This window comes from Mobula hypostoma, chromosome 26 (assembly GCF_963921235.1).
Source record: "Mobula hypostoma chromosome 26, sMobHyp1.1, whole genome shotgun sequence".
NCBI classification, from domain to species: domain Eukaryota; kingdom Metazoa; phylum Chordata; class Chondrichthyes; order Myliobatiformes; family Myliobatidae; genus Mobula; species Mobula hypostoma.
Window position 1 is genome coordinate 33,633,336 of NC_086122.1, and position 24,115 is coordinate 33,657,450.

The 24,115-nt window shown below is 40.7% G+C and overlaps 1 protein-coding gene across 2 annotated transcripts in view; it reads left to right on the top strand.

Moving 5' to 3' along the window:
- Positions 1-24,115, top strand: part of arid1ab (AT-rich interactive domain 1Ab) — a 128,365-nt gene that overhangs the window by 86,731 nt on the left and 17,519 nt on the right. For both annotated transcript variants that reach the window (XM_063033829.1, XM_063033830.1), the window contains exons 7-14: positions 4,814-4,981; positions 6,546-6,858; positions 9,107-9,252; positions 15,177-15,286; positions 16,319-16,528; positions 18,566-18,773; positions 21,198-21,330; positions 22,347-22,519. In XM_063033829.1, the coding sequence (XP_062889899.1) occupies positions 4,814-4,981; positions 6,546-6,858; positions 9,107-9,252; positions 15,177-15,286; positions 16,319-16,528; positions 18,566-18,773; positions 21,198-21,330; positions 22,347-22,519 (1,461 nt within the window). The remainder of the gene's footprint in view (positions 1-4,813; positions 4,982-6,545; positions 6,859-9,106; positions 9,253-15,176; positions 15,287-16,318; positions 16,529-18,565; positions 18,774-21,197; positions 21,331-22,346; positions 22,520-24,115) is intronic.

Below are 24,115 nucleotides of genomic sequence, written 5' to 3' on the forward strand. Positions count from 1 at the left end.
GACGAGGTTGCAAAGAACATGTTCAGCCTGCTTGGTTCATAGGCTGAGTTATTAAGTACGAGAGTTGGGATGTCATATTGCAGCTGTACAAGACATTGGTCAGGCCACACTGTCACACTGCAAGAGGAATGTTGTAACATTAGCAAAGTTGTAGAAGAGATTTGCTGGGGTGTTGCCTGGAATAGAGGGCTTTCCTTGTAATGAGAAAGTTACTAGGCTGGGGTTATTTCTCACAGAAACAAAACATGTTGAGGAGTGACCTCGTAGAGGTTTATAAAATTGAGGGGCATAAACTGGGTAGGTAGTTGGTCATTTTCCTAGAAAGGGTAATCTAAAAAAAGTGGGCATGGTTTTAAAGTGGGAAGGGAGAAAGGGGCTTGCTTTGCTGTTGATGTTTTGTTGCTTGTGTTTGTGTTCTCTGTTGTTCTGCTGAACATTGTAGGCACGCTGTTTTGGTGCTTAATTGTGTGGTGGTACTTGCGAGCTGTCCCCAGCTGTGTTGGTTGTTACGCAAATAATGCATTTCACAGTATGGTTCAATGTACACATGATAAGTAAATTCATCTGAATTGCAACATCGAGGATAATGGTTATATGGAATAAGCTGTCAGAGGAAGTGATAGAGGTGGGTACTATTATGTGGCTTAAAAGACTTTTGCACAGACATCTGAAGAAGAAAGGAGTAGAGGGATACGGGCCTAATGTTGGCATAGCATAGATGGGCATCACAGTTGTGGATGAGTTGGGCCAGAGAGGATGTCTCTGTGCTGTAGAAGATGGACTGTATTGTACTGTAACAATGAAGTATCTGAAAAGTCAAAAAAACATTGATTAACAAATAGCCCTGTCTAGTTTGAACTGTGTGACTCCCTAATGATGTGATTAACTTGTACCATCACCTTGTCTAAAACTTTCATACCACTGAGGACACAATGGGGAAAAGAAAACTTAATAACTCATGCAGTGTTAACCTGGGCATAGGATTTAGTACCAACAAGGATATTCACTTACATCATTTTACTTTATAGATATTCTACTGCGACATCCAGGGTTTAGTGTCTTCGGTTAGAGAAGTATCCCACAGATTTTGCAGGAAACCACCTGGCACAGTTGCTTCCCTTTCAATACCCTAGATTCCTCCACAGCTAAATATGCTGTTTCATTTGCTGACTAGCTCAGACTGATAAAGCATCAGGTTGGAGGAAGTCTCTCTTGGGGTTCTTGACATTGACTGCTGTCCATATGAACTGTTGAATCTCTCCAATAGCTGTAATTGATGTAGACACAAATGAAATAGATGTGATTGTTAGAAACTGATTAATTTAGCCTGCAACGACTCTTAGAACATTGTCCTTGGCATAAGCATCTTCATTTGCTAACATGGCATTAGAAATAGGAGCAAAGATAAAACAAATGGCTTCTGGAATTCTTTTCACTATCCAGTAAGATCAAAGCTTCATCTAGTCTTGGATTCCACGGCACTTCTTGCTCTCTCCTCAGTTTCCTTAACCTTATACTTAGCAAGCCAATCAAGTTGCATCATGAGTGTAATCATTGATTCTGTCCCTGAGAGCGGTGAAAATAAGATTCAAGTCTTTTGAGAGAAGAAATTCTTCCTGATCTCCATCTTAAGTTGGCAACCACTTATGCTGAAACGAAATTCCTAGTTCTAAAAATGCCAACAAGAGAAACATTCTCTCAACTTCCAACGTATCAATTGTCTTCAGAGACTCGTATGTTTCAGTGAGATCGTTTCTCATTATCTACTTCAAAGATTGTGCACTCAACCTGCATAATTTTTCTTTGTGCATTAACTGTTCATCGATGAACGTTTCGCTATTAGAAAATTGGGAGTGGGAATGAGTGGCATAGATGATACAATCTTCAGAGAACTGTTTATAAATTTAATGTTAAGTGTATTGGGTAACTCCATTGTATTCCCTTGCTATCACTGTAACTTTGTCATGAGGTTCCTGAAACTGCAAGCTGTTTACCAATAGCAATACTGTATTTAAAGCAGAGGTTATAATTACATTATCTCAAGGTTCTTAATGTTTTTTTATGCCATGGACCCCTTTGCCAGTCTGGTGAAGCCTATGGACCCCTTCTCAGAATAATATATTGAAATGTATAAAATAGAATAGGATTACAAAAGAAACCAATTATATCAAAATACAGTTATCAAAGTATTAAGAACGAATTTGTGATGTAGTAATATATGTGCTTCTTTATTAACACTTTAAATAACAAGACTATATATTTGAAACTAGACAACGGGGTGACCCGTTGGAGCACCCTTTGAGAGAAGGGTAGTGCAGTCTGATGTGACCAGAATGAACATTAAATTTTCCTGAATGCCATTGCTATCTCTTTGATTTGGAAATTTAAAAAGAAAAACTCAGCTTATTAAAGAAGAAAGATGCATAGCAAGACAAATACGTGACCAGAATGAACATTAAATATCCATGAAGTAAATTTGAAGGAATCGGGCTTGCTGGGTCAGGTCTGGAATTTAATATCTGATGTAATGATGGATTTGGCCTTGAATAATCACAGAAGGATTGCATCGATTCCTAGTTGGAATGACTTCTTTGGCACCAAAGGATGTCATTTGGAAAAGGCAATTGTATTGTCTGATGTTCTTCCTGAACTGGTTTGCAATAGGTTCATCATTGCTGTACAAATTGAGGAGTTCATTAGGTAGAGGCTGCAAATTGCCTATCCTGGCCTTTCCCTTCATACAGCAGAAATGTGCGGTTTCTCCAGTGAATAGGAAGGCACGACAGTGAGGGCATACTCTGGTCATCGAATCAACACCAGAAATGTGATGGCATGTGAGCCGTGCATTTTGCCTTGCTCTTTCTCTGTCGAGGTATTGTCGTCGAAAGCGGCCATTGTCGTCTTCAGCAACTCTCGCAATAGTTACTCTGTGCCACATATTCTCGAGTTGATCTTTCCTTTTCTCCTCTGTCTCTTCCTCTCTCCTCCTCCTCTGCCTGTTTTTGTCGTTCTGGAGGCGTGCAGCCCTTTCATCCTTCGTCTTTTCATCTTTTACCATTTGTTCTTTCTCTCTCATCCTGGAGTCGTGCGGCCCTGGCCTCATCCGATTGTTGTTCTCTCCCTCTCCTTGCCGCTTCCTGATGGTGTTTGGCGTCATCTCTTGATCATAATGTCCCTCTTCTCTTTCCACGCGGCATAATTAGGCTATCCATATATTTTTATCCCAATGCTTGATAGATAGGAAGCAGTAACACCAAAGCCTCCAAGCTGCTGAGGCTGGCTGTGCGCATGCGTCGTGGTGTGGCGTTGCGGTCTCCATGGAAGGTGAAAGCGGTTCTGTGAGCATCATGGGGCACTGCTGAGGCTGGCCGTGCGCATGCGTTGTGGTGTGGCATCCCGATTTCCATAATGGCCGATCAGGTCTTGGGTGAAAGGCAGCCAGTTGATTTTTGGCAAGTGAGCAATTTTATACAAATATATAACCCTGAACTTTGCCTGCATTGTGTAAGTTAGCGCATTTTAATTCGATTTAGCCCAAAAAAAGTCCCGCTGTAATGCGTCGTTTGCGCTAATTGCAGGCCACAAACAGACAGACAGAGCATGAGAGTTTAGTAGTATATAGATTACAGGCAAGTTAAAATCACATTTTAAAGACCTATTAGTGTGAAGGCTATTGTTGCTTCACTTGAGTAAGAACATTAAACTGTGGGGTGTTCTTTGACAAAGCAACACACGTCATGTTGGAAATTCTGATTCGCAAAAATATGTTGTTGCAAATGGAATTAAAGCTTCCATAATTCACTTTACAAGGAGAGGATAGCTCCTCTCAAGGAACATCAGAATTTTTCATGGCTTTTTGAGTTAAATTCCAATTTACATTAATAATTGAAGGAAGTGCTCAATTTCAGTTAGAGATTAGTGAAAATAAAGATGGATGGGAAAAAAAAAATTAAGTTCACAGATCCCTCCCGGAATCTATCCATGGACCCCTGATTAAGAACCCGTGTTTCATTATACAAATGAACAGGTAATGATTACAAACAAGATAATAAACATGTTTACATATAACAATACCTGGACAACAGTCTGGAATGGGCTGAGAAGTGGCGAGCTTCAGTTGTGCCACACCAGTATCAGACAGTTATTTCCTATAGCAAGGCATCGTGTAGCTGATTATTTCATGTGACATTCGATTGTATTATTGCTCTTGTGAAATCTTATCTCAACATATTGATCAGAAACTTAATTGGAGCAACTAGTTAAATGTGATAGCTGCAAGACTGGGCGAGAATGCTGTAATTTCTGTGAGTTTCCAGCAGTACAATGAAATATCCTCCAAGCGCCTAGGTTACTGCTGCTTCTACACCATTAGAAAATCTAGACACCATCCACCACACCAAATATTCACTGATCTCTCCTCCTACTATATTACAATGTGGACTACCTACTAAATGTACTGCTGCAACTAGTCACGATGTCAACAGCATCTCCTAAACCCATCTTCTTCACGATTTGTGGCAAAAGCAGAAAGTACATGGGATGGCAACTATCTGCAGGCTTCCCTTTCGAACTGCAAATATATCACAGTATCTTTATCCATGGCTCCAATTAGTGGAATTCCCTACCCTGTAGTACAGTGGTTGTGCCATCAGCCATGTGGGTTGCAGTGGTTCAAGAAAGTGATACCACTGTCTTGTGGACAATTGGAAATGTTGCTAAGATGCATTTTGTAAATTATTTGCAGTGAGATGTAACCCTTAATCAGCTATATTCTGCTCTGCATAAAATTCTGGCCCCCCCCCCCCCTCTACAGGCTACATGCAGAGACCCCCACAACTGCCTCAGTACAACTCTCCGCAAACAGGGTCAGCATTATCCCCACGTCAGTCATCTGGGGGCCAGATGCATGCTGGAATGAGCCCATATCAGCAAAATAACTCCGGAAATTATGGACCTCAAGGTGCACAGTATGGACCTCAAGGTGAGTTTCATGTGCAAAACTTGTATGCAAGTGTTGAAACTTCAGCATTGTGAATTAATGTAACTCTCTCTCTTGACTGTATGATAACGGAAAGGCATTAAAAAAACCTGTTTGCCTCTAAAGAAGTCAATGCATTAAATCCATAAGGATACAGGCCTTCTGGAATTCTAACAAAAGGTTTAGAAGAAGTGAATTAAAGTCATCATTGTTTTATTTAAAGTTAAAGAAAATAGAGGGGCAATAAATTGCTGGGGTGATGAGGATAGTGACTGCATTGGCTGTTAACTTCCAAAATCCCCTTGATTGAAGAATAGTTTGATCAGATTGAAAAGCAGCAAAGTTAACCCCACTATATTAAAAGCTTGTTATCTGACACGTACCACATTAGCAAATGCTCTGGTGAACCAGATGTAGGTCCAGCTGCTTCCTTACTGCTGTGTGCCTCCCTTGATCCAGCTTCTTCCTGTGAAATATTCTTTCAGTTGAGCAGCTAGCCAAAAGGTGTGGGATGAATGAACTTGAATTTGTTCAGTAAAGGAGAAAGGAAACAAGTAAATGCAGATGAACTAACTTGATATCACTAACTTGGAATCTATCTGTGGATATATAGCACAAGGTCCTTTTCCTCTCCCAAACCAGGAAGTATTTATTTATTGAGATACGGCCCAGAATAGGCCCTTCTGGCACTTCAAGTCACGCCACCTCTTAACCCCCCCCCCCCCCCCCCGATTTAACCCTAGCCTAATTACGGAATAATTTACAATGACCAATTAACCTAACTGGTATGTTTTTGGACTGTTGGAATAAACTGGAGCACGGGGAGAATGTGCAAACTCCTTACGGACAGCAGTGGAAATCGAACCTGGGTTGCTAGTACTGTAAAGCGTTGTGCTGTACAGTATGCTACTGTGTTGCCCCACCTCAAATACCCTTGCATCCGTTGCACTTCAAATTCATGAGCGCTGGGCTGTTTTTCGTGTATTTCTTGTGCCCTGAACCATTACATGTGCTGCAGCTAGGTAGAGGGAGTAAGTTTGGGTTTACAAGATGAGCAAGGGTTTGCAGTTGAGAGTAGTTGTTTATTTGATCACTAATTTACATTCTTCAGCTGTCCTGGTTTCTTTCTGATTGCTCACAGGGGTTCCCAGTCTGGGTCCATGGACCCCTCGCTTAATGGTATTTGTCCATGGCATAACATTGTTCGTGAACTCCTGCTCGAATATTTATGGATTGAGTCACATTGTGTTCTTTAAATCAGCATACCCTGGATAAATCAGATAGCAAAATGTCAGACTTCCAAAGTTTTGTCATTTGTTGGAAATTAAGCAAATCAAGAACGATAGGATCAGGCAGGAAAGTAGACGAGTTTGAAAATCAACAGTGGTTTTATTAAATGTGCTGACTCCAGTTTTTCCAGGTAAATGCAAAACTTTAAAAGTTTATTAAGATAAAAAAAACTTGATTCCAATCTCTCTTGCTGGTACTTAATTAATTCCACCAGTTTCTGTTTTTACTTCTGATAAACAGTTATTTTTTAAATTGTTTATCCCCTTATTTTAAACAGGAGGCTATCCCAGACAACCCAACTATAACGCAATGTCCAGTGCAAACTACAGCTTGGGAGGCTCCATGAATGCAATGTCTGCTGGCAACCAAATGCACGGTCAGGGTCCAGCACCACCTTATGCTGGGATGCCACCAGGGAGAATAGGACCTGTAGCTATGGGTAATCGGCCCTATGGAGGCAACATGACCCAGAACACAGCAAACCTATCAGCACAAATGACCTCAGGGATGTGCCCGCCACCAACCATGAACCGCAAGGCTCAGGACACGGTCGCTGCAATGCATGCAGCGGCTAATTCGGTACAGAATAGGTAAGTATAGCCCTAGCAAAATGGCTGAAAGATTCAAATTAACCAGAGAAAAGCACAAACTGAGAGTTTCAAGGAAATTGATATTCTGTAAAGTTTGAATTTTAGATTATTAATATTAGCATGTTATAATTAGATGTGCTGTTATCTGGTCTAATTTAATCAAATAACTGAGAACAAATTACTAGAACATTAATTGGTTAAAGTTAACACTGGGGTGTTAAATGCTCAGGAGTAAATTGTTGGCATGGGAGATGGGTTTGTAGAGAAGATACTTAAACTATCATTTCTTGTAAACGTATCTATCTCAGAAAGTGATACGCAAGTGAATTTGTCTGAAGAATGTTGCATTGGAGTGGAAGGTATTGTGGTTGGCATCTTAGAGCCTGCTTGTCTGTATTTGTATGATGTCTAATTAGCCTGCATTTCTGTATCAAAGGTAATGAGGAGATTTGGGACTGAAGTTGAACTGGGAATTGATTAGTGTGATTTCTTAAAAATTAAATATAACAAGTAAACAACTTCGAGCAGGCTGAGCATCCAGTCACTGAGATGTGAGGTGTATAAGGTGGAAATGCATTGTGCTAGTTTTCAAGCTAAATACTACTGCTCCTTGAATCCTGAAGGTAAGTAAAGTAGAAGGGGAAAGCAGCTGTTGAGTCCATTACCATTAATAGACTGTCACACTTATACTTGTATGTGGAAGTTCCAGGCCATCTAAGTATTTTTCAATATTCATGAGAAAAGTTTTTCTTGTATCTAGCCTTTTGTTCCAATGACTATTGTTAAAAAATTGGCAACATTAGTAACAATTTTAAAAGTTTAGTTCTTTATAACACTAGAGTTCTGCCAGAGCTGCTGTGACTGAGATAGCTCAAAAATTCAACTGAAAGTAACTGCTGTTTGAACAGTATACTATGAATGAGAGATGGAATAAAAGAAGGCACAAAAAGATGAGTAACATCTTAACAGAAGACATACTGACCTCAGTCTAATATAATATCTAAATTTTTAAAATATTAAACATTAGAATGTCAGTGCTAATGAAGTTTATGAAGAACATTGATGGATACTTTGTTTCTGAAGGGTTGGGTGTGATTGTTATATTGTGTAGCATGCTTATCAATAGCAGATGGTAAGACTAATCTAGTGAAGGATTTCAGAACAGAGAGCATAACCTTAAAAATTAAGCTGGGACTTCTGGACTAATTTTGGGCACCACTACCCATGAAGAATATAGGAATTCTACAAAGTCATGTTCATCATCATCTCTACTATTCGAGAATTAAGGCTTGATAGAAAAATTGAAAATGATTTTTGTTTATTTGGCCATTAAGGATCGTGAAGAGCACAGAAATGCACATCTGCACTAACCCATTTACACTTAACTTGCTTTAATCCCATTTCTGCACGCTCTCATTGTTTGCCGTCATGTTCTTCCACTACACACTGGGGAATTTGCCATGGCTATTTAATCTACCAGTGTTATGCCCTTGGGACACAAGCGGAGCCCAAAACACTTGGTGGAAACCCATGCAGTACAGGAAGAAGATACTAACTCCACACAGTTAGCGAAGTTAGGATTGAGTGCCAGTCTCTGGAACTACAAGGGAGCGGCTCTTCTACCTGTACCACTGTGGTGTCCACTAGTTAAAAGACATTAAGAAACCAATCAATTGTGATCTAATTGAATGGGGAATAGGTTTGACAAGCTGAAACCTACTCCTTTGCACATAATCTAGACTTCCTTTTGGTGAAAAGTAGTGAACAGGTATTTGAATTATTGCGGGACATTTTCAAGAGGCGCAGCTTGCTTTCACCCTTGACCTTTTCTCACATTCACTCAGTGATTTCTCAGTCTTGGAATAATACCCATTTAATTTGCTGGTGAACGCAGCAGGCCAGGCAGCATCTCTAGGAAGCGGTACAGTTAACGTTTCGGGCCGAGACCCTTGTCCTGATGAAGGGTCTCGGCCCGAAACCTCGACTGTACCTCTTCCTAGAGATGCTGCCTGGCCTGCTGCGTTCACCAGCAACTTTGATGTGTGTTGCTTGAATTTCCAGCATCTGCAGAATTCCTCGTGTAATACCCATTTACTCTGTTATCAGCCCAAACAAAGTTTTCTTCACCAGTTGTACCACACAGTCAAAGTTTGTGTCCTTTGCAATGAATTTTGAACTTCTGTAATATGCCACTTTTGTGTGTTAACTGGGTAATGCATAACCCTGTTATTTTCCTTTTCTCGTTTAGGCAATCTACTTATCCAACTATGAATCAAGGAAGTATGATGGGTTCTGCCTCAGCTTACAATCAAGGCATGAACAGTATGGCAGGGATGATGAATCCACAGGGCTCTCCATATTCCATGGCTGGAAACATGGCAAATAGTTCTGCAGGTAATTGCTTAGGTATTATAACCCTATTATATACTTCAGTATAGCAAGATGGTAAAATTGTAAACTTCCTTGTTTACGGTTTCTTAATCTTTCCATTCTTGCTCAGTAAATTAAATGGCAGAAGTCTCACTAAAAATACTTGATCACATTGTGCAGGTTGGCACTTCACCGTTGTTCTGATTGTGCGTTCCTTAGTTGCAGCTTTCAACCGGCACTGTGGCTGGTCTCTTGAATGACTAAAAACATCTTTTTGAAAAAGTTGAGCTCTCTATTCAGAATCCCAGCTGATACTTAAGACGATAAGACAGAGGAGCAGAGTTTGACCCATCGAGTCTGCTCTGCCATTTCATGGCTGATCCATTTTCCCTCTCAGCCCTTCTCCCTGTATCCTTTCATGCCTTGACCAATTGAGAGTCTATCAACCTCTGCCTTAAATATATGTGAAGACTTGCCCACCACAGCCGCCTGTGGCAACGAATTCCACAGATTAGTTAGTGATTTTGCTGTGTGTGTATCAATTACCATGTTTCACATTGTTGTGAATTGTATTTCAAAAGTAGTTTGGTCAGGTCATGAAAGTACTAAATCATATTCATTACCTCTGATAAATCACATGCACTTAACAAATTGCACTAAAACATTGCATTGATTAGTGATAAGACCAGTACTGCAGGTTACTGGAATTTTGAGTGTTCTATTATAGCTATAAAGAGGACTGAGCAGAATGACTCCAGACCTTAGCATTAATTCATAAGAAGTTCTTGAGAAAAGCCCGAGGCAAAGCTTGATCCTAATCCTCAAAATAAAAATTTGGCTAAAATGTGCAGAGTAATTTGCTTATAGATAATACTCTTGGATAGCAGCATGCAAGGCCTCAATAGAGTGGATGTTTCCTGTAGTGGGTGAGTTCAGGACCAGAGGGCATAGCAGCAAAATAGAGGGATGTCCCTTTAGAATGGAGGTGAGGAGGAATTTCTTTAGCCAGAGAGTGGAGAATCTGGAATTCACTGCCACAGCCAGCTGTGAAGGTCAGGTTATTGGGTATATTTAAGTCAAAGGTTGATAGATTCTTGATTCGTCAGGGCTTGAAAGGTTATAGGGAAGAGACAGAAGATGGTAGCTGAGAGGGAAGTGGATCACCTATAATGAAATGGTGGAGCAGACTTTATGTCCTAAATCTGATCCTATATCTTATGGTCTTACGGTATTTCTGAATTACCCTAGGGTTTAGTAGGCAGGAGTGGCCTTACACAAAGTTTTTTCACAGTCAAAGTAATGTTCATTTGGTGTTAGATACCATCATTTTTAAATTCCTGGATTTTCTTGTTGGTGATTCAAGCTGCCTTTTAGGCAGTGCCTATTTAGTTTGGACGTTCAAGGGGTCTGCTGAAACATCTGACACTTTGGAGAGAAATCTGTAAATAAGAGATCTCTTCAAGAATCAAACAATGGAAGACACTAATACAGATACCTCTTTGTTATGGGTTGCTTGTTTTATGTTTGATGACAGAATTTGTTGGCTAGATATGGAGCAATGTGGTTGATCCTTGCTCTCTAAAGTGTCCTGGAAAGCCACTGGTATAGCAGAGAAAGGACAAAACAAGTCAGGTCACCTGGCTCAACTCAGACATCAAATTCAGCCATGGAAAAGCCACTGCAGAGTTCATAGTAAATTTACGATCAAAGTACTTGTATGTTACTATATAGTACCTTCAGATTCATTTTCTTGCAGGCATTTACAGAAAAGAAGTGGAATACAATACAATTTTATGCAACCAGCAATGTGCAAAATCAGGCAAATTATGCAAATAAGGAATACTGACATTATGAGTTGTAAAGAGTCTTGAAAGTGAGCTTGTAAGCCGTAGGATCCGTCCAGAGCAGTGGTGAATGAAATTATCCATGCTGGTTCAGGAGATTAATTGTTGGGTAATAAATGTTCCTGAACCTGGTGGTGTGGGACCTAAGTACCTCCTGCCCAATGATAGCAAGAAGAGGGCATGGTGCCAGTGTTGCTTTCTTGTGGCAGTGCTCCATGTAAATGTACTCACTGGTGAGGTCTGCTTACTTAAAACGGACAAGCTGTTCCACAGACAAATCAGGCCACAACCTGACAGTTGATTTCATAAAGTCATAGATTGCAGGCAGCATGCAGACTCAATCTTTCAGCAGAACGGATGGATGGGAGGTAATTACAATGTGCAGGGAGTATCCCTGGGATTCCTCAGTGGGCTCCTTCACCTCTGACCCTCAATACAGGTGCCCCTCAGGGCTGTGTCCTAAGCCCCTCCTTTACTCACTATACACCCATGACTGTGTCGCCACCCACAGCTCCAATCTGCTAATTAAATTTGCTGACGATACTACAGTGATTGGCCTAATCTGAAATAATAATGAGGCAGCCTACAGAGAAGTCATCACCCTGCCACAGTGGTGTCAAGAAACAACCTCTCCCTCAGTGTCATAAAAAAAAGGAGCTGGTTGTGGACTACAGGAGGAATGGAGACAGGCTTACCCCTATTGATGTCAATGGATCTGGGGTTGAGAGGGTGAACAGCTTTAAGTTTCTCGGCATAAACATCACCGAGGACCTCACTTGGTCTGTACATACCGGCTGTGTGGTGAAAAAGGCACAACAGCGCTTCTTTCACCTTAAGACGGTTGAAGAAGTTTGGTATGGGCCCCCAGATCCTAAGAACTTTCTATAGGGGCACAATTGAGAGCATCCTGACTGGCTGCATCACTGCCTGATATGGGAACTGTACTTCCCTCAATCGCAGGACTCTGCAGAGAGTGGTGCGGACAGCCCAGTGCATCTGTAGTTGTGAACTTCCCACTATTCAGGACATTTACAAAGACAGGTGTGCCCGAAGGATCATTGGGGACCCAAGTCACCCCAACCACAGTCTATTCCAGCTGCTGCCATCCGGGAAATGGTACCAAAGCATAAAAGCCAGGATCAACAGGCTCCTGGACAGCTTCTTCCACCAGGCCATCAGACTGCTTAATTCATCCTGACCCATTTCTGTGTTATATTGTCGTGCATACTATTTATTGTAAATTACTATAAATTGCACATTTAGATGGAGACGTAACGTAAAGATTTTTACTCATATTTATGAAGGATGAAAGTAATAAAATCAATTCAATTCAATTCATTAAGACCATTCAGTTCAGACATAAGAAAAAGTCCCTTGATTACTACCACCTTTCCTCCTCCAGCTGATGAGTCGGTGCACTTGGATGTTTGGTAGCAATCACCAGATTCCTGGTTGTGCCCCACTGATTGGGTAACTGAGTCCTGTAGAATGTACATCTGAGTCAGGTAGCATGTAAACCAATGCAAGAGATAACCAACTTGCTGTAGTCCTCACCAGCCTACTATTTGCAGGTGCAATGTATTTTAGAAAGCATTGGTAGAAGTGAACACCGCAAATGCTCCTTGTGGAGATGAAATCTTTAAACTGAGGATGTTTGTCATTGTTCTGTATGGCACTATAATCAGGCTGGGCTATATGGACTCAGAGTTGAAATGGGAGAACTGAACACCAACCATATCCCCATTTTCAACAATAGAATAACTGCTGAAGACAGGGCAGAAGCATTTATGAACCGCGTTCAGAAGGAGATGCAAAATGGATTGAGAGGGTGCTGAAGGCTTTAAGGTGCTAAGAAGTGTCGAGGAATGTAGAAGAAACTTTAAATATAAAGAGAAGTAGAGTGAAAGGAACAGGAAGGGGCGACATTGTCAACAAGAGAGTCTGATAAGATTAACCAGAAAGTGGTAGGAAACTCTATGACATTGATGACTTGGCAGAGTGCATTCCCAGGATTGACAGTGGTAATAGAATCAGTGCTAAAAGAGGTCATATAACATTATTTATAGGGAGATGTGTCACAAGGTGCTATTATATAATAAATTTGGTGTAAACTCCTGCTCTTTGCTGTGCACTGTTGTACTGCAAACCACAGTGCCAAGAAACTGTTAATAGAGCCCCTCGCTTCCTGTTGCTAGACACTGCTCGACCAGTAATCCAGAATTATTGGGTACGACAGCTTATGAGGATTGGAATTGCTCTTACCAAGTTGAGCATTATGTGTGTTTTATGCTGAGGTCTGAGGCTCAGAGTTCCATCTGTCTAGGTGAGTGTAGGTCAGTTTTAGGGACTGACAGTCACTGCCTAGAGTGTTGGCTGGCCACTTAGCTGTGATTGAAGATGCTTTCTCCCCCCCCACCCCTCGCCTTTTTTAAAAAAAAATTTGGCTCAAAGTTCTTCCAAGCCTGTAAATTTCTCTGTGATACTGAGCTGAATAGCCAGAGATCACTGTTGAGGTTGTTCCTGTGGAGAAATGTCTAGGCTAGTCAGAACTCTACAGAACTCTACATCCAGACAAGGATAGAAGGGCAGCAATTTACATCACTTCCATCGGGAGTTCATGCCTGAGACCATAGGATTTGGACAATCTGTTTTTTATCTTGCCTCTCAATGCTGTGCAAGTCTCATTGCTTGTCCTAGCCCATTTAGCATCGTTCCTCAAAGGTATCCAAGGTTTAGCAAAGGGTGTGTTATTGGAGGCTAGGGTATGTAACAGGCTCTTGGCACAACAATGTGGAGCCGTTAGGTTTTTCCAGGCTGCTCTGCTATTAAATTACATGTGCTTGTATTTCCTGAATGAACTCAACTCCTCTTCCCTGCCAGTTTCCCCCATAATGTCCAATTCCTTGATCTTCCAAATTTTTGCCACCTTAACCGTATGTAATAATATGGCCCTTACCATCGTCAGGAGCAGAGGATTTCAGTTTCACTACTCTGAGGAAAGAAATTTCAAAGCACCTCATTTTTAAATGACTGGACCTTTATGTTGTAGTTTTCCCCTCCCTTTAGAATTTGATGTTTGAATGAGGTCATCTTTCATTGTTTAAAAAAAAACACTCTTAAGGATGCAGTCAAGTGTCCTGTTAGAACAACTCTGATCCAAGAACTTGGCCTGGTGGATCATCTATAGACTGCTTCTATATCTTTCATTTTGGGTAAGGGGACCAAAACTCTGTAGTTTTCCAGGCCTGGTCTTACCAACGTCCTGTAGAACTTAACAAGACTACTATTCTGAAACACCGGCCTTTTCATAATAAAGGCCATTTGCCTTAACTATTTTTAGGATGTGCCTGCTGACTTCTATATCCTGCTAATAAATAAATAAGCTTCACTGATTTTGCAGTGACTCCTCATACTGAAGTGCATGACCTCGCATTTAAACTCCATTGGTCAGATTTTCACCTATTCATTCTTATTTACCTGTCCTTACTGCAGTATGCCCTTCCATGTGTATTTTTATTTTGGCAAACTTAGGAACTTTGCATTTCATTCCTTCTTGCAAGTTATTAATATTCATAGTGAACACTTGGGCCCAATGTACTGATCCCTGGGGTCTTCCACTAGTTATATCACTCTAGTGAAGTAGAGTGGTTATCGTGGATTAAAAAATAGATTGAACAAATGAGTTTCCTATTTTATGGTTCATTCATGCAGTTGTTCAAGAGGGGTATTATTTAGTATCTCATTCAAAAAGTAACATTTTCTCAGTATGACTCATTTTATACAACTTGCTTAACATTCAGAATGGGGATTAAGAATGCCGTTTACTGATAGTTGACACAAACTAGTAAAAGGTCTATGTTTGCTAAAAGCAGCAGTTCTTCTGTTGTTCCAAGATTCTTAACAACTATGTTGCATGAAGGCAACATAAAGGCGGTCTGATTGGAATTTTGGATTCGTGAACTCTGAAGAACGAGAGAATCTTGGATGCAAACTTAAAAATTTGGTAAACAAATGGGAGAAAATAGTGGAACCATTTAAGTGTCTGTTAACTAATTACCTTGCAAAGCTTCAGTATTAAACACCTCTCTTGCAACCTTCATGCAGGCATGGCTCCCAGTCCTGAAATGATGGCACTTGGGGAAGGAAAATTACCACCAACACAGAAAGCAAACAATAAAGCAGATGGAATGACAAAGGCTGAGTCCAAGTCGAAGGTAAGGAAAGTCAAACCTGAGTTTATTGTCACATGTACAAGTACATGTATGTGTAAGTGAAAAAAACTTGCAGCAGTATCACAGGCACATGCTATTCACCGGAAAAAATATAAATTTAGCATAGATGGTAAAGCCTCTTGTGCAGATTGCTCTTTGACTTGATGCTACTGCATTTGAGTTTCAACATTAAGCTGGGTGGACACAGTACATGTGTTTCTGGGGAATGAGGTGAAAAGACCTAATGATGACATGGTTAACAATTAAGTACAGCTTCTATTTGTCTAGGGCTTTAATTCATTTGGCTAATCCTGTACCACCATTATTTTGTATAAAAATGATCTTGATAATTTGAGAATGAAATGAAGGGTAGCTATTGATTAGGATTTAGCAATTTGGTCTTCAAACATCCAGTGCCAGTATTACTTGGCACCATATCAAGTACAGCTTACTCAATGAGAGTAAAATTTACTTTGTTCTTTCCTCACACTTGGATGATGAGTTCACTCATTAGTCATTGTACTTTGTCTATGTTTATCGAGTAAATTCATTAGTTCCCACTAATATTACGACACTCAAAGGGTAACAGCTCCCACCATCATCCTGAGTCAATCCTGGTATCATCTGATCAATGGGGAGCACAACAGCTTTTTGGAAAAAGAAACTAGATAATATGGACAGATATTTATGGTGCTATTGACCTCCTCACATTACCTTTCAGATCGCGATAGGTTTTGCCTGGGTCTTTCATATAAATTATCTTGTAATCTTAATGTATTTGCCTCCTGTATGGAACAGGTAGTTTATTTGTTTATAAATTGTATTGAAATCTGTTATAATTTGATTTTTGTTTTCTCCAGAGATAGGTTGCTCCTTACGATTATTTTAATGCATTGTTGGTCTAGTATATTAACTGTGTGGACCATTTGTCTGCCTCTGCTTGTATACTCAGGTTCAAGTGCTTTAATCTGCATGGATTTGTGTCTTATTGAGTTTGGTTTAACTGTTTAGTTACCGATGAATCTGTCTCTACAGAAGACTAGCTCTTCCACCACCACGAATGAAAAGATTGCAAAACTGTATGAGTTGGGTGGAGAGCCAGAGCGAAAGATGTGGATCGATAGGTACTTTGCCTTTATGGAAGAGAAGGGCACAATGATGATGAACCTCCCTGCGGTTGGAAGGAAACCATTGGACCTTTATCGACTTTATATGTCCGTCAAAGATATTGGGGGACTAACACAGGTGAGTGTGAAACAGTTTTTAACTTCAGCCTCATTGTGGGACTTCACGGAAAACTTCAAAATTTTGCTTTGTGCCATCCCTACTGGTGCTTTATTTTGCCAAACTTGTTTACACGTCTGTAAGAGGTTCGTACGTTCTCCCCACGACCGTGTGGATTTCCTCCGGGTGCTCTGGTTTCCTTCCTTATTCCAAAGAGGTACCAGTTAGTAGGTTAATTGGTCATTGTAAATTGTCCTGTAATTAGGTAAGGGTTAAATAGATGGGTTGCAGGGCAGTGCAGCTTGTTGAATTGTTAATAAGCTTGTTAATAAATGTAGAATTGTTTACCCTGCAAAATACTTCCCGCAAAGGATAGTAACACTTAGTTTAAAATGTTTACAGAAATAATATCCCACCTTGCAGCTCTTTCATGTAAAGTGGGAAGAGGCTTGGATCAAAATGATTCCAAATGCCTTTCTGCTCAATTTGGCACAGTAATTTCAAACTTAAAATGGATTGTGAATACATTTCTGATAGAGCCTAATTTTATTTGGTGTCCAGTGATAACTGTATGTGGAATTCCAAAACTACCATCGTTATTCCATTAATAAAGTAGAATTCATTTGAGTCATTTTTAGGTGGATAGATTGTTGATAGGTCTCTGCAGTGTTTTTCACCTCAAACAGAAGTAGAACGTTTGAAGTGTTTCAAAACTTTTTGTGTATTTCAAATTAATGAAGAATTTGGAAGCAATACTGGAGCATTCAGTGTTATTGAATGGGTGAGTTCTGTGAGCTGGTTGATAGTTAAGCAAGAGTTATGGTATTAACGTGTTTTAAGGACAGGGTAAGAGGGATAGAGTGGGGAAAAAAAACATTGCTAGGGCAACCTGCCAGTCAAAATTGGGATTATGAGTAACTTGAAAAAAAGCTGTCGTCTTGTTGCATGGCTCTAGGCAGGTTGAGGAGAGGGTAGGATAACTTTGTGAGAGAGAGAGAAAAGTTACATATAATAAATCTTTTTAATAACTTTATGGGCAGTCTTCATTTAAGACAAGGGTTCCCAACCTGCAATCTATGAACTCCTTGCTTAATGGTATTGGTCCATGGCCTAAAAAAGATTGGGAACCCCTGATTTAAGATATTTACCTATATATCTTGACCCAGCCTGACATTCCCACGGGAATTGTTCCGTTTGTAGTAAGGGGTTACTTTTGCATAACCACTGAGATTGTTTCAATATATTGTGGGAAACAATAGTGTGAATAGAGCTTCCATTTCCAAGCCTCAATATTGATATGCCACCCCACAATGATACTTGTCACAACATAGCCGGAGTATGGTAATTTAGCTAAAAGGAAAATTAAGGCATTTATATAGCATCTTTCATTTCCTCCTGACTCAAGCTTGTAACGAATGAATTGCTTCTGAAATGTAATTCCTGTTTAGTTGCAGGAATCCAAGGTGTTTCCACAAATACCATAGGGCTCTGATGTGACCTTTTTGTTGATAATTGAGGAATAAAAGTTGGTCAGGATGCTGGGGAGAACTCCCCTGTTTTTCAGATGAAATCTTGCATTCTCTGTAAAGGAAGAGCCTTGGTTTAACATCTCATCTGAAAGAGCTCAACTGATGGTGCAGTACTGTGCACGTACTGGTTAAATTATAAAAACTATGCTGTATTCTGTTTGCAGCGGTTTTGTTTCTGTAATTACATACCTCAAATGAATGCAACCTCGGTGTTGGTTATTAATCAAATGAAAATCCAAAAGAAACTGCAGATACAGAAAATTTGAATTTAAAACATTCTGCTGGAAATACTCAGCAAGTCAGACAGCATTTGTGTAAAGAATAATGGTTAACGTTTCAGATCTGTGACTCTTCAGGACTGGGAAACAAGGTGGAAAAAAGGGAGTTCTCTGGTGTTAAAGGGGCAGTTAAGATCCATTTTCCTGATGATAACCAGTATACCTGAATAGAGGGTGGTGTATTTTTTTTCATACTGTGATCTATGATATCTTTGAAGCATCCCAATACTAAACAGTAGTTTCTACTGCAGGTGAATAAAAACAAAAAATGGCGTGAATTGGCCACCAATCTAAACGTGGGCACTTCAAGCAGTGCAGCCAGCTCTCTGAAGAAACAATATATCCAGTGTCTGTTTGCCTTTGAGTGTAAGATTGAACGAGGAGAAGATCCTCCACCAGACATCTTTGCAGCCACCGATTCCAAAAAGCAACAACCAAAGATACAACCTCCTTCGCCTGGTGAGTGTGATGGCTTTGCTTTCGAGGATTGGTTTGCTACCTGCTGTATGGCTAAAGTGTGTGCTGGATGGAAGGGCGAAACGAAACAATATGAATGAGTTATTTCATGTATCCATCCTGAGGGGGCTATTCATAAACACTGTTTCGTAAATCCTTTAGTTTGGTCTTTTAAGATTTGTATTAAAATATACTTATTTCATTATTAAGAAGTGCCATGCTGCCAACACGAAAATAGGTTAATAACGACCTAGCGAAGAATTTTTGGTCATTAGGTTTCCATATTTCAGAGTCTATTGAACATGCAGTTGAACACGTAGCAGACATTTGTAGCTAGGGTTAATTTAGCAGCAAAAAGGTGTGCATTTTAACTTTGCAGTTTATTGGGAAAAGTCAGAATACAGTGATGAACTTCTGGAGAGATGGTGATCATAGTATGGAGTTTGGATTCATTTACCCTGTCTGAGCACGCGTATTTACTTTTTGCTCTAATTTTCCTGAGATCTTCTTGATACTTTCTGCCTTTCCGTATCCATTGTCTTTCTCAGTCCTTCCTCTTTCAGGCTGCCCTTCACTAGTGCTAGTAAGTCATTTTAAAACTGGCACCCAAGCATTTCCTCATTTCACTTAAAAGTAGCACTTGAACTTTAGGTATTTGGGTCACAAGGGACGTTATCCCTTTTCTGTTAATGTTACCACTGTGTTTTGATTGGAGAAAAATATGCAGTTCATTACTGGAATACTGGAAAATGTGCAGCACGCCAGCATTTGATGAGAGAAACAGTTAATAGAAGAATGTTTGTTGTCGGAAGGAGAAATCCTGGGCCTGAGGAGCAGTTGTGTAGTCCAGCTGCCGTCATGTACAAGAGGCTTAGCGTTCCCACTTGTTCAATTGTTCCATGTAGGCCACCTCTCCCTGCTGCTTTAAATAAATGTCAAAGTCTGCGAGTGTAGTTTATTACAGTAAATTTGGTATTTGTTTGAACTCTTGATTTCAGTAACAATTCCGCTGGGTGACTTGAGTCGGTGGTTCGAGTATGGTGAAGCCTGTCCTTACATGGGCATTATCTGTGTGAACACTGCACGGAGGATTGTATGGGAAAAGGAAGGAATTCCAAGAATGTCAGCCCTGCCCATTAGCTCATATGGCATTCCAGCTGACTGCTTTGCATGTTGCCATCCTAGCTTCCCTGGAGATACCTTAGAGATGATGAATGGGAAACGTATTTAGAAAGTGAATGAAGTGCACTGACTGCAATGTAACCTAATTCCCATATTACACAGTAAGGGGAGCCCACTGCATTCTTAAGGCAGTGACAAGTCACTAAGCAGGAGGGGAATCCCCTGACTGAGCAGGGTGAAAAGGTGAAACAGGGCTGGGTGTAAATAATGCTAACCTTCTGTTGACCTTTGCTCACATTTAATTAATAGCAGTGTGAATCATCAAGACTATTGTAATACCAGAGAGTGCATAATGACGAATGCATTCACTGGAGTATATCTGAGCAGCACCATCCATGACATGTCATGATGATCTCTTATGTCAGAAGAATGCAAGGAAATATTGATTAATGTTGTTGTTCCAACTTTGTGGCTGCCCACATGAATAGAATCTGAACATAATTAAACAGTTTTTGAGAGTAATTATTTTGTAGTTCTGTTGATTTTATTTTTCTCGTGGCTCTGAGCAATAGGTCGGATTAATTTTAAATTCCAGACCCCATGCCTCCCTCTCTCAGCGACCCGCCGCTGTCTGTACATTCTCCCTGTGACTGTGTGTGTTTCCTCCGGGGCTCTGGATTCCTCCCACAGTAGAAAGACGTACCGGTTGGTAGGTCATTATAAATTGTCCTATAATTATGCTAGAGTTAAATCAGGGTGTGCTGGGCAGTGTGGCTCAAAGGGCCTTTTTTGTACTGCACCTCAATAAAAATAAAATACACAGGCCCTCTCCTGGTGACGTGGTATTCAGTCCCCCCCAGAAAGAACACCTAGGTAAAGAAACTGGTCACTTCTCTACCCATTCGGCCCTAAACTCATCCAGTCCCTCAGGCCCCTGCTCTCTTTTTTTATTTGCCTTCCCTACCGGCTGCCCAACGCAGAATTCTCTGGATCAGCCTTCCCCATCCACTGACTTTTCCAACTCTCACCCCTCCCCGTTTATTTGTAAACCCACACTCCACTGGTCTGTTCCCTCTGGTCATCTTGTTCTCCCTGAACTCATCTCACTCCCCTTGGTCCTGTCCCTCTTCACTCTCTCGGCCTCTTCCTCTTCACATCTTGCATGTTTTGTTGTGGTTTATGTTAGGGGTTCCCAATCTGAGGTCCATGGCATTAAAAAAAAAAGGCTGGGAACCCCTGGTTTATGTGGTTCGTAGGCCATCATCTCCCCGTTGTGACAAAGGTGGTCTTTTGTTTTTGTTGCAGCTGGTTCAGGTTCCCAGCAGGGCCCTCAGACCCCTCAGTCCACCAGCAGCTCAATGGCAGAAGGAGGAGATTTAAAGCCACCAACGCCCGTCTCAACACCCCATAGCCATATGCAGCCAATGCCAGGATCCAGGTAGGTAAAGTTATGTAAAAGGCACACTGAATCATGTTAAATAATTGTGTTGAACTTCTCAGTGTGATTGCAGGCAACTAATTCAGATTAATTTACATTGTGGGCCGAATGGCCTGTTCCTGTTCTGTACCAATATACTTGCCAGCAAAATTGCCCTACAACAGATTCCATATCATTGATCATGCACCTGACCCTGACACACCTAGAAAACAAGGACACTTGTGTCAGAATGGTGTGTCTGGATTTACAGAGAAGAGATGGAAGAGCTTGAGGCTTGATGCCAGGCAAATAACCGCTTCCTCATCGTTAACAAGACAAAGGCAATGGTTATCGACTTTAGAAGAACTCGCACTGCACACACGTCTCTTTGCATCGGCGGCACTGCTGTAGAAACTACAGGTGGTTTCAGACTCCCGAGAGTGCACATCACACACAACCTCTCATGATCCCAGTGCACATCATACACAGTGGTACTTACCAACTCCTCTGCTTTCTGAAGAGAACTAGACTTCGCACATTCATACTCACGTCATTCTTAAACAATACGGTGAATTGCATTGTTTGTGTATTAACCAGCACCATCTATGGATGTGTTGGGGGAAACCCTTAAGTGTGGCCACACATCTGAATCTGAATAGTGATTCAGATACTGCAATAGTGATCGAGTTGTGTTTGCTTTGCTTCATCCATTTCCAAAGCACCAGCTGGTAGGGTGAGGACTGGAGCTGACAACTCCAAGGAAAGTTCAGTAAAGACTATACCATAAGTAGAGGAGAGGTAAAATTGGTCTTATGATGCAGTGATACACTGGGGGCAAGGTGTTGGCCCATTTGTGTGTTAGGCAGCCCATGGAAGGGAGTATGTGGTCACCCAGTTGAACTGATTGCTTTTCCCACTGCCTCTTGCTACTCTCCATTAATAACTAAAGTAATTTGTTTGTCTGTTGCTATTTACGAAATTTTACCGTCTTATCAAAGATCTATGTTTAACCAATTTCTATTTTTGTTAAAATTCAGAAGCAACTCTGTGAGTATCCAGGATCCATTTGCAGACACCAGTGACCCAGCTTTCCAAAAAAGGTCCACTGTTCCTCAAAATCCTGCCTACCCACCCAGCATGAATACCACGGACCTAATCCCCCGTATGCCATACGAACCGAACAAAGATCCATTTGGTGGGATGAGGAAAGGTAGGAGTAGTTTTTAAGATTATTTCCTGAAATTAGAACATTTTAAGAAATGGCCAGTGAGTTGGCTGACAGACTGGTTTTTACCACACACTTATAAAAGTATTGATTTTGTACTGTATGGTAAACTAGAAATCTTACAAACAGTATTCATATTTTTCATTTGAGTTGCAATTAAGTTTGAAGCTTAAAAATCAAAATGCACGACTAGCTTGGATATTGGTAAAAGAGACAGGAAATATGAGTGAGCTTGCTATAGAGATCCCCTGTAGTTTTGTCAGGAAATGAACCCGAATAGGAGAGGTCAAATTAAATACGAGATCTTAATTTTTGTGCAGACTTTTCAACCATATTTGCAATAATACTAATGACAAGATCCTGGAATTTAATGAAGATGGTGTTTGCTAGATCTGTAAGCTGAGAGACCAAGAATTAGACTGCACTAAACTTAGTATTGTGCAGTGATTTGAGTTAATTGTGAAGTTTATTTTTTTAAAGAAAGGTTGCAAGAGATTGATTTTACTGAGTTTGAAAATGATTTAATCAAATGCAAAACTGGAGTCAAAGTGCACTGAGTTAAAAGTCAAAGTAAATTTATTATCAAAGTACATACATGTCACCGTGTACAACCCTGCGATTCATTTTCTTGTGGGAATACTCAATAAATCTATAGAATAGTGAGCATAACAGAACTAATGATTATTGATTCAATGAGAAATTATCCAAGGTAGATTGGGAAATTAAATTTTAAAGGCTTGTACAATATAGTAATGTAAAGCAATGTATAGTAAAACCCTAATCCGCTATCCAGTCATTTGGTTTGGTATCTGAATCCCTATTCACTACCAGGGCCTCGGTTTCCACACTCTTCTAAAACTTAGCAAGTTCACTGGAATGCTACTGTACTGCATTTAAACATGAATTAAATTAATAAAATAATATCTGATAGTCCAGAAAATCTGCTAATCCAGGGCCACTAGATCGTAAATGTGGTGGATTAAGTGTTTTGTGGTGGTGGTGGTTCATCGTGTCTGATGGTGACAGGAAACCTTGTGTGGGAATATAAAAATGCAAACAAGAGGAATTCTGCAGATGCTGGAAATTCAAGCAACACACATCAAAGTTGCTGGTGAACGCAGCAGGCCAAGCAGCATCTCTAGGAAGAGGTACAGTCGACATTTCAGGCCGAGACCCTTCGTCAGGATTGACTGAAGGAAGAGCTAGTAAGAGATGTGAAAGTGGGAGGGGGAGGGGGAGATCCAAAATGATAGGAGAAGACAGGAGGGGGAGGGATGGAGCCAAGAGCTGGACGGGTGATTGGCAAAGGGGATATGAGAGGATCATGGGACAGGAGGCCCAGGGAGAAGGTAAAGGTGGGGGGGTGGGGGGCACCCAGACAATGGGCAAGGGGTATAGTCAGAGGGACAGGGGGAGAAAAAGGAGAGTGAGAGAAAGAATGTGTGTATAAAAATAAATAACGGAAGGGGTTCGAGGGGGAGGTGGGGCATTAGCAGAAGTTAGAGAAGTCAATGTTCATGCCATCAGGTTGGAGGTTACCCACCTCCCCCTCGTATTCCATCCGTTATTTATTTTTATACA